This window comes from Lepus europaeus, chromosome 7 (genome assembly GCF_033115175.1).
Source record: "Lepus europaeus isolate LE1 chromosome 7, mLepTim1.pri, whole genome shotgun sequence".
Taxonomy (NCBI): domain Eukaryota; kingdom Metazoa; phylum Chordata; class Mammalia; order Lagomorpha; family Leporidae; genus Lepus; species Lepus europaeus.
The window spans coordinates 118,292,132-118,309,375 of record NC_084833.1 but is presented as its reverse complement, the minus strand read 5'-3'; the positions used below and the strand labels follow the sequence as shown (position 1 = coordinate 118,309,375).

General features: G+C 47.3%; 1 protein-coding gene across 1 annotated transcript; it reads left to right on the top strand.

Moving 5' to 3' along the window:
• Window positions 1-2,101: 2,101 nt before the first annotated feature.
• KCNJ1 (potassium inwardly rectifying channel subfamily J member 1) lies at window positions 2,102-3,232 on the top strand. Its single transcript, XM_062198462.1, has one exon. The coding sequence runs from the start codon at window positions 2,114-2,116 to the stop codon at window positions 3,230-3,232; it is 1,119 nt and encodes a 372-aa protein (XP_062054446.1). The 5' UTR covers window positions 2,102-2,113.
• Window positions 3,233-17,244: the final 14,012 nt, after the last annotated feature.

Here is a 17,244-nt window from a genome sequence, read left to right as displayed (position 1 = left end):
GGTTGTGTTATGAGGCCAAGCAGATGATGTTTTATTTTGCATGAAGTCATGGAAGCCCAAACTTCTCCAAGACATACTCAAGGGGTACTTTTTTCACTCCACAGAATGTCCTTTACTTTCAAACGTGCAGTGAGTTCCAGAGAGGCTGGAAGAAAAGAGTGATGGGGAAGAAAATCTCAGAAGTTGGTGCATTAGGAAGCCACCCCTGGAATCCTAAAATATGGCCAAGAGAATGTGGGTTCAGTTGATAACTGCTGGTTTTAGGGTTTATTATTTAAGGTGGAATCTACTCTATGAAGAGCTTTGATTACAATATGAGCTTCCATGCACCTGGGAAGTGTTAGCGGGTGCAGATCAGGTGAGAGGGTGAGTGTGCAAGCAAGGGGGAGAGACTGGGGAAGAAGAGGCATATTCCCTCCTCTGTGTGCCCCCCTTGGGATCATCCGCTCCTTTTCTCTGATGACCGGACATCAGTGAAGGTTGGGTGGGGTGAGGTTCAAGCCACCGGGGAGTGTGCATTGCTTTTTTGTTTTGTGTTTGCTGGTACTTTTTGAAAATACATTTAGATCCTGTCCTCAACATTTCAAGTCACCAGAACTGTGGTTTTCTTTTCACTTCTACTTGGTGTTGGCTTTTTGTGTTTTCATAAGGGTTAAGGCCACAAACAAGACAATGTGGAATATCACTTTTGTTTAAACTAAGTTGGTTTCGCTTCCTAGTTTTTATGAATAAACACATTCTTGAAGGGGGATTTTGAAATCTATTTTAAAACTAGATTTGCATTTAATGAAAAAATACCACAAAGGCATTGCTAACCATGGTGGGCACACCTTGATTTTCTTAGGTGTAGTCTAGTGTTTGTGAATCCCAGGTTTCACTTTTGTTGGCTTCTTTAGGGGAAAGTCCCTTCATTATTTTGGTGTAAAATGGAAGTTACAGCAATGTTGTCAGAAGAAACTATTGAGCAGACAGTACCGAAGAGCTTGATTCATTCATTTAAATCTTCCATTCGTGTTGATTGAATGAATAAGTACCCAAAGACTGTGTAACCAGCTGTGACAGAGGAATGACTAAAACATGGTTCTACTGGTATAGTGTAGCATTGCAATCAGTGTCCACCATTCATTTACTTCAGGAGCAGGGAAGGAAGTAAAAGTCTCTGATGGAGATCCTAATGTTAATCCTTTTGGGAATCTTGGAAAGCCATGTAGAGAGAGTAGGAATCAGCTCAAGAGTTCATTGAGAAAGTCTTAGAGATCATCTGGTAGGAATTAGGCTTTGTTCTAAATACTGTTGAGTAGTAAGAAGAAAAGAAGCCTTGCTAAGCACTGTACTAGTCTTAAAATCTATAGGGAACTTTGTATAGAGAGCTTGATAACCGAGTCACTGTGTGGCAGAAGTTTCCTTGGACAGGAGGGAGTTTGGGCTTCCAGTTGTCATTTGCCATTCAGTAGGTACAAGACTTTGGCTAACTCACTGAAATTTTCCAAGTCTCAGTTCCCTCATTTGATAAATAAGAGTATTGAATCAGATCAGGATTTCTATTGGCCCATGAATATAAATAGCAGTACACAGGATGATTTAGGAAGTATCCTACAGAGAGTTTCTTTTTTTGTCAGTTCTTTATTTTTATATATTACAAAACCGTAAGTAGTGCTTTCAGGCTGTGATTTCACAGAAATGATTGCTTAGCATAAGTTGAAGTTTATTGAAGAAAAAATGGAGGTGGTTTGAAGAATCATATCAAATAAATGAAAGTACAGGTCATAATTGGTTATCACCGGCATTTTTAAGGTTGTGTGTTGGCTGATTGGGGTCAGGAAAAGCTGAACATTGGGATGTCTTAGTTCCCTCCCATTTCTATTGCTCTGTAATCATCTGGTCTCTTGGTATTTAAGTCCTGTGGTCTTCAGTGGGAAGTTTCTATTGGAAAGAGCATGTGGTCCCCAGAGTAAACTTGTCTGTTTGCCCAAATGATCAGAAACCCAGATAGAGCTGAGTGATCTTTTTGTATATTGTCAGGTCTCTATATGAGTCACCTTGTTGACTGCTGCTATAAGCTCAATCTTTTCCCCTTTTGGTGTGTTTTCAGACCAGGGTGTTGACTGAAAGGATGCTCAAACACCTTCGGAAATGGTTTGTCATGCACCTTTTCCAGCAGTCTCGGCAAAGGGCAAGGCTGGTCTCCAAGGATGGACGGTGCAACATAGAGTTTGGCAATGTGGAGGCACAGTCAAGGCTCATATTCTTCGTGGACATCTGGACAACAGTGCTTGACCTCAAATGGAGATATAAAATGACAATTTTCATCACAGCCTTCTTGGGGAGTTGGTTCCTTTTTGGTCTTCTCTGGTACGTGGTGGCCTATGTGCACAAGGACCTCCCAGAATTCCATCCGTCTGTAAACCACACTCCCTGTGTGGAGAACATCAATGGCATGACCTCAGCATTTCTGTTTTCCCTGGAAACCCAAGTGACCATTGGATATGGATTCAGGTGTGTGACAGAAAAATGTGCCACGGCCATTTTTCTGCTTATCTCCCAGTCTATACTTGGGGTTATCATCAACTCTTTCATGTGTGGCGCCATCTTAGCCAAGATCTCCCGGCCCAAAAAACGTGCCAAGACCATTACATTCAGCAAGAACGCCGTGATCAGCAAGCGGGGTGGGAAGCTGTGCCTCTTAATCCGAGTAGCTAATCTGAGGAAGAGCCTGCTCATCAGCAGTCACATCTATGGGAAGCTTCTGAAGACCACAGTGACACCTGAAGGGGAGACCATCATTTTGGATCAGACCAATATCAACTTTGTAGTCGATGCCGGGAACGAGAATTTATTCTTCATCTCCCCACTGACAGTTTACCACATCATTGATCACAACAGCCCCTTCTTCCACATGGCTGCAGAAACCCTCCCCCAACAGGACTTTGAATTAGTGGTGTTTTTAGATGGCACGGTGGAATCCACCAGTGCTACCTGCCAGGTCCGGACATCCTATGTCCCAGAGGAGGTGCTTTGGGGATACCGTTTCCTTCCCATAGTGTCCAAGACCAAAGAGGGGAAATACCGAGTGGATTTCCATAACTTCAGCAAGACAGTGGAAGTGGAGACCCCTCACTGTGCCATGTGCCTTTATAATGAGAAAGACACGAGAGCTAGGATCAAGAGAGGTTATGACAATCCCAACTTTATCTTGTCAGAAGTCAATGAAACAGACGACACCAAAATGTAGCAGTGGCTTTTCAACCTGAGTAAAACTAGATCTTTAGAGTAGCTAGTGACTAGAAGTATTAGGAAGTAATCAACCATTTAGGGGTAAGAAAGTAGGATGAAAGTCTTCAAATTCTACCAGCACGATGACCCCTGGACCCTATAAATGTGATCCAACAAGACTCGTGGCTCCCAAGGCTGCTGGATTGGAACATGCAATGCATTTATATGAAACTGGCTTATGGAAGCCACGGACACTCACTTTGACCATGATTAGGATTGTTTGAGATCACGTAGTATTGGTGGGAATGGAAAAAAAATCATTAAAAGTTTCATGGACAGGTCAGATAAGATAGGTATTGAAGTTTCCTTGAAGTTCTGAACATTGGGTAGGATCAGGGAGTGCTATATTCTCCATTTGATTCTATTGACAAGAAAGACACCACTTTTATTTTAACCTTGACTTCTCTCAATGGGGAAATTGCCTCCTGCATTGGGGGAGATGAACTACCTGATCACAAGAAAAGACTGCTACACAAAGCACAACTTGAGACTCTAACCTTTCTGAGCCCTGGTCTTTGGAGGCTTTGTCTTGGTCTGTAACATGGGTGTTTCAGGAGGGGCAAGGCACAAGCCAGGGACTCTGCCCCTCCCCCTACCTGAGTTGGAGAGGAGCGCTCAGGAGCAGCACCTGCTTTATGATAGCCAGGTGCTGTGGCCCCTGCTGGGCTTTGGCCCAAATGATCTCATGTGGAACATTTAGACAGAGGTTACATCCGCATTCTAGAATGTTGATGAACACTTTCCTGCAAGCCAGAATGCTTGAGTTGAGAGTGGAGGCAATGCCTCTTCAATCTGTTACGGATGGTTCAGGAGTTACACGTCTGTTAAAAGAGCATTTCTTGCTCTTCCAAGATGGCAATGAGGACTTTGAAGGTGCAATGTCAGCCTGAGAAAAAAATATTTCTGAGAAAAAAAGTCCCTTGTGTTCTCTCCCCAATGTTTGTCCAGAAATGCAATTTCTGAAAGAGAAATGGGAAAGAGCAAGGACGTGGGTGTGGTCTCACACTCAGGACATCTCTGGGTCTTCTTTTCTCTGACAACCCATGCCACATCTTCCTAAGAGCCATCAATTTAATGTAAAGATTGCCCTTTGGGGAAGGTTTTACTGTGAATGTCTTGTTCAGTTCCCCCCTTGCCTTATTTTGTATGTATCCTGGGGAAAAAATGGTACTGAAAGCTGCTTGAGAATCAAAATGTTTTTAGTGGATCGATTAACATTAAATTTCTGAAACTGTGCATACCCTTTCCAAGAGCATCATTTATTGTGCATCAACAGCAACAGACAACTGGGCATAATCCTCTTGCTGAGGGAGGACTTTCTCCTGGATGGGGCAGGGGTGAGAAGGTGGACTGCCCAGGAGGAAATGACCTCAGCGGTGGACACGCCTCTTCCTGTACATCCCCATGAAATCTCTCCAGGGTGAGTCTGGGTATATCCAGTGGCAGCAACCAGCAGTTGTCTGTAGGGTTGAGTTTGTTTTCCTGGGCCTGAGAGTTGAGTTTGCACAGATGCACACACACTGGTAGTTCTGATCAAGACCAGTTGGAAGACTGATGGGTTTAGGGTTATACACTCTGTTAGCTGCTTTAACAATGGGCACAACTGGCTCCATGGGAGATTGCTCTGTAAGGGCTTTGGCACCATAATTTAATTTGCTGACAAAGCTAAAAGAAATCAGGTTCTTCAAACTTGAGGGATCTGGAATTCCCTGCTGGCCTACTGTCCTGAGGTCTGATGAGTACATAGCTCTTTTTGAACTGAGGGGAGATAGATGTATTGACTTAAGTCATTCATGTCACCCCACAATCCTTTTGGTCTGTTCTCTCTCTGTGCAACTCCTTTTGGTTGGCAGTATGCTTGCGGGTTGCTGGAAGTGGAATACTCATACGCAATTCATGCCCTTTGATTGTGAAGAGAGCAGTCACTGGAATCCTTCTGATTGGTATTTATTTCTGAGTTATTTAATGGAAGTTTACTTCCAAATATTCCTTTATTAGGATCAAGGCACTCTTGTACTTGGAGTCTCCCTTTTAAGCAAATTCTCACTGAACTTCTAGCAACCATTAACATGCATCAAGTGAAGCTTCTGGGAAATGGGGCTTGGGACAGGTAACTGGATATTCTATGGGGTGGCTGGACCACAAAAGTGGCCTTAGGATCCTAAGCCTTTGGTGAGGAGGGGATGCAAGAACAGGGCTCAGTGGTAAGAAAGTGGATATTAGAGCCCCAGAAAGCTAGCTTGCCTGTGGGTTAAGGTTGTTAAAGGCAGGCTCATCCCAAGGTGGGAACATTCTCCCAGCAGCACCTGACTATGTATGTAGGTACTGCTGTTGCTACAGGTAGACCATACTATCATGTTGACTGATTGAGCCATTTTCAAAGAAATTAGATATTTCCTATTCCCCTTTAGAAAAAAAAGATCACCTGATGATGGCTTATTATATTCATAATTTTCCCTGGTACTGATTCCTTTTGATTTCTTTCTGTTGCTATGCAGATTTTGACTTGGTTTAACTGTCCTGGACTTAGGTTGGCTTAAGCTCCAGTGGTAGAATTAAGATCTGGGAGATGGTCATTAATAGAAGGGGCTCACTGCCTTCAGATTATTGCTTCCTCAGGGGACACAGGGTAGAAGGGAGAGGACCTCTCTCAGTGGCCAGCTCCAAGGAGCGTGGTGATGAGAGGGGCCATGTCCATCGCTGAGCACTTTCCTTGGACATGTGTCATTGAATGGGAGCTGGGTCCTCAAGGGGCTCACATCCGGGGCCAGAACACAGGTTACAGAAACCTCTGGTGGCAAGAATGCAAATGAGGGCCCGCCCCAGTCCTGGGCCGTTGTTGTCTGCCATTACAGGAAGTGTGTGTCAATCAAAGCACGACCAGGGAGATAGAGCACTTTATTTTGGAAGCCAGAAGTTTGAGAACAATGACTGGAATTTCCTTTCTGTCCAGCAAGGGCTGTTTGTCACTGTGGAGATAAAAGTCCAGGGGTAGGGAATAAAGGTTATCGGGAACTGTGCGAGGCAGCAGAGCCGCGGGGGGCGCAGCGGGAGGAGGGGGTACAGAGGAAATCTATTTCAATGCCTGTCATTAAGTTTCCATTAAAAGAACATTCAGTTAGGAATTCAAAAATAATTTAATCTCCCCAACCAGATGCACCCAGCTGGACTCCTTGGAGCTGAGCCCTGCTGGGAGGGAGATTCAGCCACCACCGTGGGGTGGAGGCTGCTGGGTCCCCCTCCACCCAGCACGTCCTTGAGGGCGCTGATGTTCTAGAAGACTTGAGTATGGGTCAGGCAAGTGGGAAACCCCAAGACTTGTGCTGGAAAGAAGAAACTTAGTAGATGGGCTGCTTACTAGGTTTTTTGTATGTCCTGGGCTCTGTTGTAGGCCTTTTATATGTATGGCCTCATTTAACATTTTTAAAAAATATTTATTTATAATATTTATTTATTATACAGAGAGCAGAAGCAGAAAGAGAGAGAGAGAGAGAGAGAGGTCTTCCATCCACTGGTTCACTCCCCAGATGGCTGCAATGGCGGGAGCTGTGCCGATCCAAAGCCAGCAGCCAGGAGCTTCTTCTCGATCTCCCACGTGGGTGCAGAGGCACAAGGACTTGGGCCATCTTCTCCTGCTTTCCTAGGTCATAGCAGAGAGCTGGATCAGAAGTAGAGCAGTTGGAACTCGAACCAGCGCCCGTATGGGATGCCAGTACCGTAGGTGGCGGCTTTACCTGCTACACCACAGCACCAGCCTCGGACCTCATTTAAGTTTTCCCAGCAATGCTATGATGTCAGTGCTAGTGCTACACTTACTCTTCAGTTGAGGCAACGGAGCTGAGGGATGGTCCACAGTCTTTAGTAAATGGCAGGGTTGTGACTCAAACCCAGGTCAGTCAGCCTTGAGAGCCCCCGAATAAAATCACAGAAATCTACATCCAGTATGGGTCACCCTCTGAGAGAACCCCCGAGGCCATCAGACTCACCTGGAACCCATGGACGGCTGGCACACACTCTTGGCCCCGTCTCACACTTTGGGAGACATTGCTCATGGCTTAGCATGGGGCAGAACCCTTGGCCAGGGCTGACTAAGCATTGCTTGGGGTAGGCTTTTGGCACAGAGATTAAGACACTACTTGGGATGCCCACACTCAGTATCTGAGTTCCTGGGTTCAAGTCCTGGTTCCACATCTGAATCCAGCTTCCTGCTAATGCACACCCTGGGAGGTGGTGGGTGATGGCCAAGTACTTCTGTCCCTTCCGCCCATGTGGGAAACCTGAGTTGAGTCCCAGGCTCCTGGCTTTGGCTATTGCATTTGAGGACTGAACCAGTAGATGGGAGATCTCTCTCTGTCTCTCTAGTACCTCTGGACTTCTAGGCTCTGGAATGGGGCAGTGTATTCCCAGAGGCTCTGGATAATCTGCCTGGTGGGACTCTGGAAGTACCTTGGACTTCCTAGAGATACGCTTAGTGTGTTGATGTAAAACATCCTCCTAAGACACATGTTGTATATGAGGCTATATGTATCATATCACATACGAGGGTACTTTAAAAGTTAGTGGGAAATAGAATTAAAAGATAAGTTGTCAGCACTGTGGCACAGCAGGGTAAAGTCACTGCCTGCAGTGCCAGTATCACGTATAGGCACCTGTTTGAGTCCCAGTTGCTCCATTTCAGATCCAACTCCATGCTAATGGTCTGAGAAAAGCAGTGGAATATGGTTTGAGTCCTTGGGTCCCTCCCACCCACGTGGAAGATCTGGATGGAGTTCTGGCTCCTGGCTTTGGGCTGGCCTGGCCTTTGCTGTTGCAGCCATTTGGGAAGTGAACCAATGGATGGAACACCTCTCTGTCTCTCCCTTTCTCTCTGTAATTCTGCCTTTCAAATAAATACATACATAAATCTGTAGGAAATACATAGAGCCTAAAATTAAAAAAATTTTTTTGAAATATAGGTATGGTGGGAAGTCTTCAAAAGGTCCATGAAAAATGTGTATTATGTACTAAGTACATGTGTTAATCAAACATTGACAAGTTTTTAAGATGTATGCTATGGGAAAAACTATGCATGGGTTTCAAAATTCTTTTGCACCAAAATGAACTTCTTTTTCTCATTTTTAAAAGATTTATTTATTTATTTGAAAGGCAGAGTTACAGAGAGGCAGAGAGAGAGAGAGAGAGAGAGAGAGAATCTTCCACCTGCTGGTTCTATCCCCAAACGGTGGCAATGACTGGAGCTGCACCTATCCGAAGCCAGGAGCCAGGAACTTCTTCCAGGTCTCCCACATGGGTACAGGGACCCAAGGACTTGGGTCATCCTCCACTGTTCTCACAGGCCATAGCAGAGAGCCGGATCAAAAGTGGAGCTGCCGGAACTCGAACCAGAGCCCATATGGGATTCTGGCACTGCAGGCAGTGGTTTTACCCACTACACCACAGTGCTGGCCCCGAACTTATCTTTTAATTACATTTTTCCATGAACTTTTTGAGGTATCTTCACATGTGTGTGTATGTGCAGTATTCTCCCAGTAAACACACACTAAACACAGTCACTAATTGTATGCGGTTAAATAGTTTCATACATATATATGTATCATATGGACACACGTGTAGATGTAACTACAATAGTCTCACGCATATATATGTGTCCTATGGACACACGTGTAGATGTAACTACAACAGTCTCACGCATATATATGTGTCCTATGGACACACGTGTAGACGTAACTACAACAGTCTCACGCATATATATGTGTCCTATGGACACACGTGTAGACGTAACTACAACAGTCTCACGCATATATATGTGTCCTATGGACACACGTGTGGACGTAACTACAACAGTCTCACGCATATATATGTGTCCTATGGGCACACGTGTGGACGTAACTACAACAGTCTCACGCATATATATGTGTCCTATGGGCACACGTGTGGACGTAACTACAACAGTCTCACGCATATATATGTGTCCTATGGACACACGTGTAGACGTAACTACAACAGTCTCACGCATATATATGTGTCCTATGGACACACGTGTAGACGTAACTACAACAGTCTCACGCATATATATGTGTCCTATGGACACACGTGTAGACGTAACTACAACAGTCTCACGCATATATATGTGTCCTATGGACACACGTGTAGACGTAACTACAACAGTCTCACGCATATATATGTGTCCTATGGACACACGTGTAGATGTAACTACAATCATTACCTTACTGCACAGGAGCAGGATTCAGCACAGCGTTTGGACTGAGCAGGGGTGGAAAGCCCAGGAAAGTCTAACACAGGAGAAGGGCACTGAGCACTCGGGGGGCTGGAGCGCTGTGTGATCCAGGAAGAAGGCATGCCACCAAGTCCTTTTGTGTGGAATGGAGCCTGGATTTTAGCTGAGAGGTCAGGTAAGCGCACCACTACAGCGAACACGGAGAAGAGACCTGTGTCAGCATTGCTATGGCGGCAGCGCTTGTGCCCAGACCACAGGAAAACACACAAACAGTGCCGCAGGGGAGCTCACCACCGGATGTGCACGAAGAACCTACGAAGCCAGTCTTTGGAACAACGGCAGAGCTCATTCACATGGTCCCCCAGCATAGCACCAGGAGGCACGGCTCAAATCTGGCTCCTCACCAGGGATCCGAGGAAAGGCACGTGGAAGGCGCGTGATGTGTTTTCTAGCTCTCTGAGGAAGGGGCAGCTACCATTCCTGTTTTGAGAAATGAGGAAGCAGAGCCTGAGATCCCTCCCCCCGCCCCCAGAAAGCAGGGCCCGCGTTCTCTACTCACCCCTGCATTCTGAGCAGCCACACAATCGCTCACACAGGCAATCTGAATGAATGGATGAATGAATGAATGCCTGGCTGAAGGTCTGTCTGGTGTACAGTGGATTTGAACACAGGGATGCACCTGTCCATTGAACTGTGGACCAAGTGACATCACTCACAAGCTGAGGGGCCTGGACAAATGATCTTGCTGAGCCTCAGTTTCCCTATTGTGAAGGGGAGCACAGACGCACGGATCCCTCTGCGGGGGCAAAGAGCTGCGTTCCTGCAGCTGCCGGGGGCGCGGATCTGCACGGCAGGTCCTGCGGCGCTGTTACTTCCGGGGAGAAGGAAGCAGAGCACCCCTGGGGACTGTGATGGAGCAGAGGGGCCTAGGGGTGACCGCCCACTCCCCAGAGGCCCATCTGAGATGGGGTGGGCTACGAGTTGGGGAAACTGGAGCGGAATCCCGGTGCTTTGGACTTCATTTCAGCTCAACAATCGCTCAGTTTGGGCTGAGCATGAGCCAGGCACTGGGGCTGCAAAAATGAGAAAGCAGGGGTCCCGGCCAATGTGCTAAGGGATTCAGGGGCTTCAGCCAGCCTCATGGGCCAGAGCTACCCTGGATAGTGCTGATTGCACAGAAAGTCTTTTTGTTTTTACCTTATGCCACATACTCATGGCGGTTTCCAAAACATGATATTGACCTTAACATTAGCAATAATAAGACTACTTGTCTTTAATTGATTTTTTTTTCATTTTTTATTTGAAAAATAGAGAGAGACAGAGATATCCCATCTGCCGATTCTCTCCCCAAATGCCCACAATAGCCAGAGCTGGACCAGGCTAAAACCAGGAGCCTGGAACTCAATTCCGGTTTCCCGTGTGGGTGGCAGGGATCCAACTGCTTGGACCACCATCTGCTGCCTCACAGGGTGTGCATTAGTGGGCAGCTGGAATCCAGAGGGGAGCTGGGGCTCGAACCCAGGAACTCCAGTAAGGGCTGAGGGGTCCTAAGTGGTGCATTAGCCACTGTGCCAAATGCCTGCCTCACCACTGACTGCAGTTTTAAAATTGATTAGGCTTAAAAGAAAAACAGCATCGCTACAATCTATTTTGCTAGGGATGTAATTGAACAAACTGTTTTTTTTTTTAATTAATTAATTTATTTGAAAGGTAGAGTTGAGGGGGGAGAGAGGGAGAGGGAGAGGGAGAGGGGGAGGGGGAGAGAGAGAGGGAGAGGGGGAGAGAGAGAGAGAGAGAGAGAGGGGGAGAGAGAGAGAGAGAGAGAGACTCTTTTATCCGCTGGTTCACTCCTCAAATGGCTGCAACAACCAGGCCAGGTTGAAGCCAGCAGCCAGGAGCTCCATCCATCCAGGTCTCCCACATGGGGGCAGGGGCACAAGCCCTTGGGCCATCTTCTGCTGCTTTCCTGGGTACATTAGTAGGGAACTGGATTGGATATGGAGTGGCCAGGACTAGGACCAGCACCCACACTGGATGCCAGTGTCACAAGTGGCAGCTTAACCCTCTGTACCACAACGCCAGCCCCACACTCTTCTAAAAATCACTTGAGATAGTTCTTTCCCCTTCGTGGTCATTTGTTTCAGTTTATTTTCAGTTTTCATTTGTTTCAGTTTACTTCCGCTAGTTAGAACTTGCTTAGTGTCCTTTTTTTTTTTTTTAAAGTTGTCTTCTTGTATTATTCATGCAAATAACTTATGTAATTTCAAAATCACAGAAGAGGATTTAGAAAACTCACTTTCATCCCTGTGCCTTCCCCTTCTGGAAACATAGCCATGCTCATAATTTACCCTGTTGCTGTTTTTCTTTTCTTTTCTTTTTTAGTTAGACAGTGAGAGAGAGAGAGAGAGACAGAGAGAAAGGTCTTCCATCCATTGGTTCACCCTCCAAATGACTGCTATGGCCGGCACACTGCGCCTATCCGAAGCCAGGAGCCAGGTGCTTCTCCTGGTCTCCCATGCAGGTTCAGGGCCCAAGCACTTGGGCCATCCTCCACTGCACTCCTGGGCCACAGCAAAGAGCTGGACTGGAAGAGGAGCAACTGGGACAGAATCCGGCGCCCTGACCAGGACTAGAACCCGGTGTGCCGGCGCCGCATGCGGAGGATTAGCCAAGTGAGCCACGGTGCCGCCCCCTTTTGTGGTTTTTCAAAAACATAAGCAATGCCTGTGAACGAACCATTCCTGCTCCTGTGGAGTAGGCAGCATTCTAGAAGCACCGCTCTGCAGTATTTCTTCCTCCGCTTAACACTACACCCTGCAGATCATGATGCAGGGATAACTACTGAGAGTGGAGGTGACGCCTTGACAGTAGGGACTCCATTTTAGGGCACCCAAGACTCCATCTTGAGAAAGCACCGTGAGACTCTGGTCTGAAACTACGACCTAAAACTCAGACAATAACAGTCCACTGCATCCCACTCCGCAGAACATAGAAACTCCCTGGCATGGTCCTCAAGCTTAAAACAGATGGGCTGCATCTGGATTAATGCTAAGGTTGTAATTTGTCTATGTCCCACATAAGATTCGGGTCGATACCTGGACTAATGTCAAGATTATAATTGGTACTGGGATGATTCTAATTGGTATTAAGATTCTAACTGGTATTGTCAAGATTGTAATTGATACAGGTTTCAGGCCTTGATACAGGCCTTAGGTCAGCTTGATTTTAGCAACCACGTATTCCCCCTCCCCTCCTGCGGTTTTGCCTTTATAAACCCTGTTGCTTTGAGCTTCAGGGTGGACGTTCTTTAGGGCATAAATCCACCCTCGACTGCTGGCAGTAAAGGACTCCAAAATTTATCAGTGAGTGGCACTCCTCCCTGAGCGCTTGCTCAGGCAATGTCTCCTTTTTCCCCCCACACAGGTGGTTCTGCAGAAGTTGCTGGGATCTGCTCCCGAGGCCCCTGTCCGGCTGTCTTCAGCCTGGGCGATGGTGCCTGTGCCTGCTTTGCATTCCTGGGCGCCTGCAGGGAACCAAAAGCCCAGTGTGGGGAGATAACCTGCCCAGATTCTTCAAGGATCAGATGTCCCCAGAGTTCTGCTGCCGGCTAGAAAGCCAGAAAGGGGTCCTGAAGAGAAGCCTCCCACCCACCACACGGTTGGCGGTTGTGGCTGGGGAGAGGCAGCCTCCGTTCCCCGGGAATTCTGGGTAAACATCCTCTGCTTGGGGTTTGGGGTCACAGAGCCCAACACTGTGTGCAAAATGTCACACACAAGCACATTTAAAATAAGGAATTAGTGAAAGTGCTAAGTGCCACAAATGAAATAAGAAAAAGTGGTGAGGTAGCAGGATAATTATGGTTGATAGTTAAATGAATATTTCCATGTGGCTCCCATAGAAGATTTTAAAACCTCCCAACACTGGGGCGGGCATGGTGGCATAGTCAGTTAAGCTGCTACCTGCAGTGCCAGCATCCCCTGTGGGCGCCGGTTCGTGTCCCAGCTAGAAGCTCCTGGCTCCTGGCTTCGGATCGGCCCAGCTCCAGCCACTGAGGCCATTTGGGGAGTGAACCAGTGGATAGAAGACTTCTCTATCTCTCTCTCTCTCCCTCTCCCTGTAACTCTTTCAAATATATAAAATAAATATTTAAATAAAAAAGGAAAGCTCTCAGCACAAAGAAGTGATATACGTGTAGGGCTGAGGTGATGAATAGATCAATTACCCTGATCTGATCCTTATGCACTGTGTACAGGTACTGAAATGTTATCCTGTATGCCACCAATATGTCCAATTATTCCATGTCAGTTAAAAAGTAATTTTCCCACAAATATTTTATTTATTTATTTGAAAGAGTTACAGAGAGATGGAGGGAGATGGACAGGGAGAGATGTTCCACCTGCTGGTTCACTCCCCAGATGGCTGCAGTGGCCAAGGCTGGACCAGGCCGAAGCCAGGAGCCAGGAGCTTCTTCCAGGTCTCCCACATGGGTACAGGGGCCCAAGCACTTGGGCCGTCTTCCACTGCTTTCCCAGGCCATAAGCAGGGAGCTGGATGAGAAGTGAGGCAGCCGGGACTTGAACCGGCACCCATATGGGATGCTGGCATTTCAGGGGGTGGCTTCTACCTGCTATACCACAACACTGTCCACCCCCTAGATGATTTTTTTTTTAATTTAAAGCTTAAAACAGACATGCCAAGGGAGGAGCAAACAAGGGGGAGATTTCTTGGAGGAGATGGCAGCTGACCTGAAATTAGTGGGAGGTTAAGATCCAAAACAGGACAGAAAGGCAGAGCGGCAGGTGACCCAGTGAGTCCACGTCCAGGCTAAGCAAACAACAGCTGTGCAGGTCTGCTGGGTTCTGGAAAGAGACACGAAGGTTCCTGTGCCCTCAGGTGGGCTGGAGTTGGACGTTTGCTATCATTCGCACCTGAGCGGGAGTCCTGGCTCACTCAGTCAATTGTCGCAGGTTTTGAAGGGGCGACCACAGGGCTATGCAGGTATTTTAGGAGCACACCTCTGGCCTTGGCGAGCCAGATGGCTTGGAGAAGAGAAGCAGAGAAGCTTGGAAAGTGTGGCCGTTCGCATCTCTCAGGAGGGGAACCTGAGCAGATGACTGGCCCAGCTCGAGTCGCTAGGGGGTGGGGAGGCAGCAGCCAGAGGCACGGCTTCTGCCTCCCAGGTAGCTCAGCACTCTTTCCTGGGGTGCTTCTGCCCTTCCTGGGGACACCCATGAACTTCATGCATGGCCCACTGTTCCTGGAGGAAAGGCTACTTAGAAGGTGGCAGCCTAGACTTGAGGGCAGTTGAGTCTGAGGAATGGAAATGTGCCTGGAACTGTTTCCGGGGTGGGGGTGGGGGTGCAGAGGCCACGTGCGTGCACGTGCCCCCGAGGAAGCTGGGAGGCCCTCGCCGCCATCCGGGAGCGCAGCTGTCCGGACGGCCACCTGCCTTCCCCACATCACTGTCCACGGTCAGACGCAAGCCGGGCCTGTGGAGGACTTTGAAGATCACATCCTGATGACGGCACGGGAGAAATGAAGACAGGAAGGCAGGACAAGCAGTGTGGGGTGCAGGGACTGCGAGGACAGGTGGACGCGGGGCAAAACCTGGCTTTCCCGTTCCCTGGCTGCACCATCTCTAGTAAGTTCTTAGCGTTTCCAAATCTTCATTTCCGGCTGTGAACAGCGGTGCCACCGTGTGAAACAAGTCGATAGCACACCCAGCACCATGTCTTCCAATCACAGTAGTTCCAGGGGTGGGTGCTGTGGGGCAGTGGGTTAAGCCACCGCTTGTTAACTTTCAGTCCTAACTGCTCTGCTTCTTATCCAACTCCTGCTAATGCACCTGGGTGGTGGGTCCTAGTAACAGGGCCCCTGCCATCCCACGTGGGAGACCTGGCTCCTGGCTTCAGCCTGGCCCAGCCCCAGCTGTTGTGGGCATTTAGGAAGTGAACCAGCAGATGGAAGATACCTCTCTCTGCATTTCAAATAAAATGAGTTTTTTTTTCAATAGTAGTTTGAGAGACAATGATGAAGCTGAGGATTTCGGTGATGAAGGCAAAGAGGAGGCGGGATAGGTTCTGACCCATGTGGTGGATCCTTCTCTGTGCCTAAATTCTACTCTCAGCTTTGATCTGAACCTGGGATGAAACAGCTCGCCTTTCTACCATCAGGCTGCACTACAGATGCACAGACACACACACACACACAGACACCGAGCTCAGCGGGAAAGAGACCTTAGGCAAAGCCTGATGCAGCAGTCACTTGACAGTTAGAGAAGCTACAGTCCCCAGCAGCAGCAGTACCTTTCCCAGTGTGTCCTCATGGGCTTTGGCAAAGGCCTACTGCTGATCCACCCTGTGCTCTAGACACTGCACCTGCTGTCCAGGAGGGCAGAGACAGGCAATACTATTCAACTAACCAGAGGGGAAGGCAAAGGGAGGGAGTCTATCCAGGGCGGTCACCATAGGCAAGCCCATACTCTGTTGACGAGGTGTGCTTTTCGCCAGCAGGTGGCGCCATACACTTCCAGATCCCTGCAGCGAACCTGACCAACTTGAAGTTGTCCATCTCCCTTGGTTAAGAAGGATTAACCATACCCAGTAAGCCCTTTAACAGCCAGTATATTGCTTTGAATATTTAACAGACAGATGTGAAATATTTGGGTCCACTAATCATTGCTGGCTTGGTAAAATGATGGTGAAAGACTTTAAAAAACTGAATTATGTGTATAAATTTAATTGAAAATAGATCTTAGTAAAAAACAAGAATGGGAATACGAAAGGGGAGAGGAAGAAGGGTGGGAGTGTGGGTGGGAGGGAGGCAGGATAAGAATCACTATGTTCCTAAATTTGTTTACATAAAATGCATTAAGTTTGTATACCTTAAATAAAAGATGTCTAGGTTAAAATAAAGAAACTGAATTTTGATATAAATATAGAAGTCTGTAATTTGAGATTAGAGTAACTGAAGACAAAGTTGTTTCCATGTATTAGGGTTCTATGAGATTCCACATTAAAAAAAAAACACTTCCCTAAATGAAAACTAAAATACTATTTTTTTTTTAATTTATTTTTTATTTTTATTTGAGGGGCAAAGAGAGAGACAGACAGAGATCCACCATCTGCTGGTTTGTTCCTCAAATTCTCACAATGGCCAGGGCTGGGTCTGGGCCAAAGCTGGGGTGGGAACTGCACCCGGGCCTCCCACACAGTGGCAGGGACCCAACTACTTGAGCCATCATCTGTTGCTTCCCAACATGCACTAGCAGGGAGCTGGAGTCAGGAGTTAGAGGGGGGTATCCACCTGATATGGGATGCGAGGGTCTTAACTGAGATCTTCACCATTGGTCAACTGCCTCACCCCGAAGCAGTATTATTATCCCCATCTTATAGGCTAGAAGGCTGAGGCCCAGTACATGGATGGTTGGGGCAGAGCTGGAACATATCTATGTACTAAACACTTCTCAGAGTTTATTATGGGCTAGCACTGTAGTAAGTGCTTCACAAATATTTATTCATTCAATCCTCATAACAACTTGAAGAGGCAGAACCAGCCCTGATGCAAGCCCAGGGCAGAATCCATGGACTCTCCTCCCTACCAGGACACTCCTGGCTCCTAGAGACCCAAGTTCAAATCCTGACTTTTCCAGTTGCTCCCATACGAACTTGGCAAGTCCTTTAAGCTCCCTGAGTTGAGACCTTTTCTTTGTCAGATGAAAATGAGACCAGCCA

Coding starts and splice junctions, on each gene's coding strand:
- KCNJ1 (XM_062198462.1), top strand. CDS start 2,114: ATGCTCAAACACCTTCGGAAATGGTTTGTCATGCACCTTTTCCAGCAG.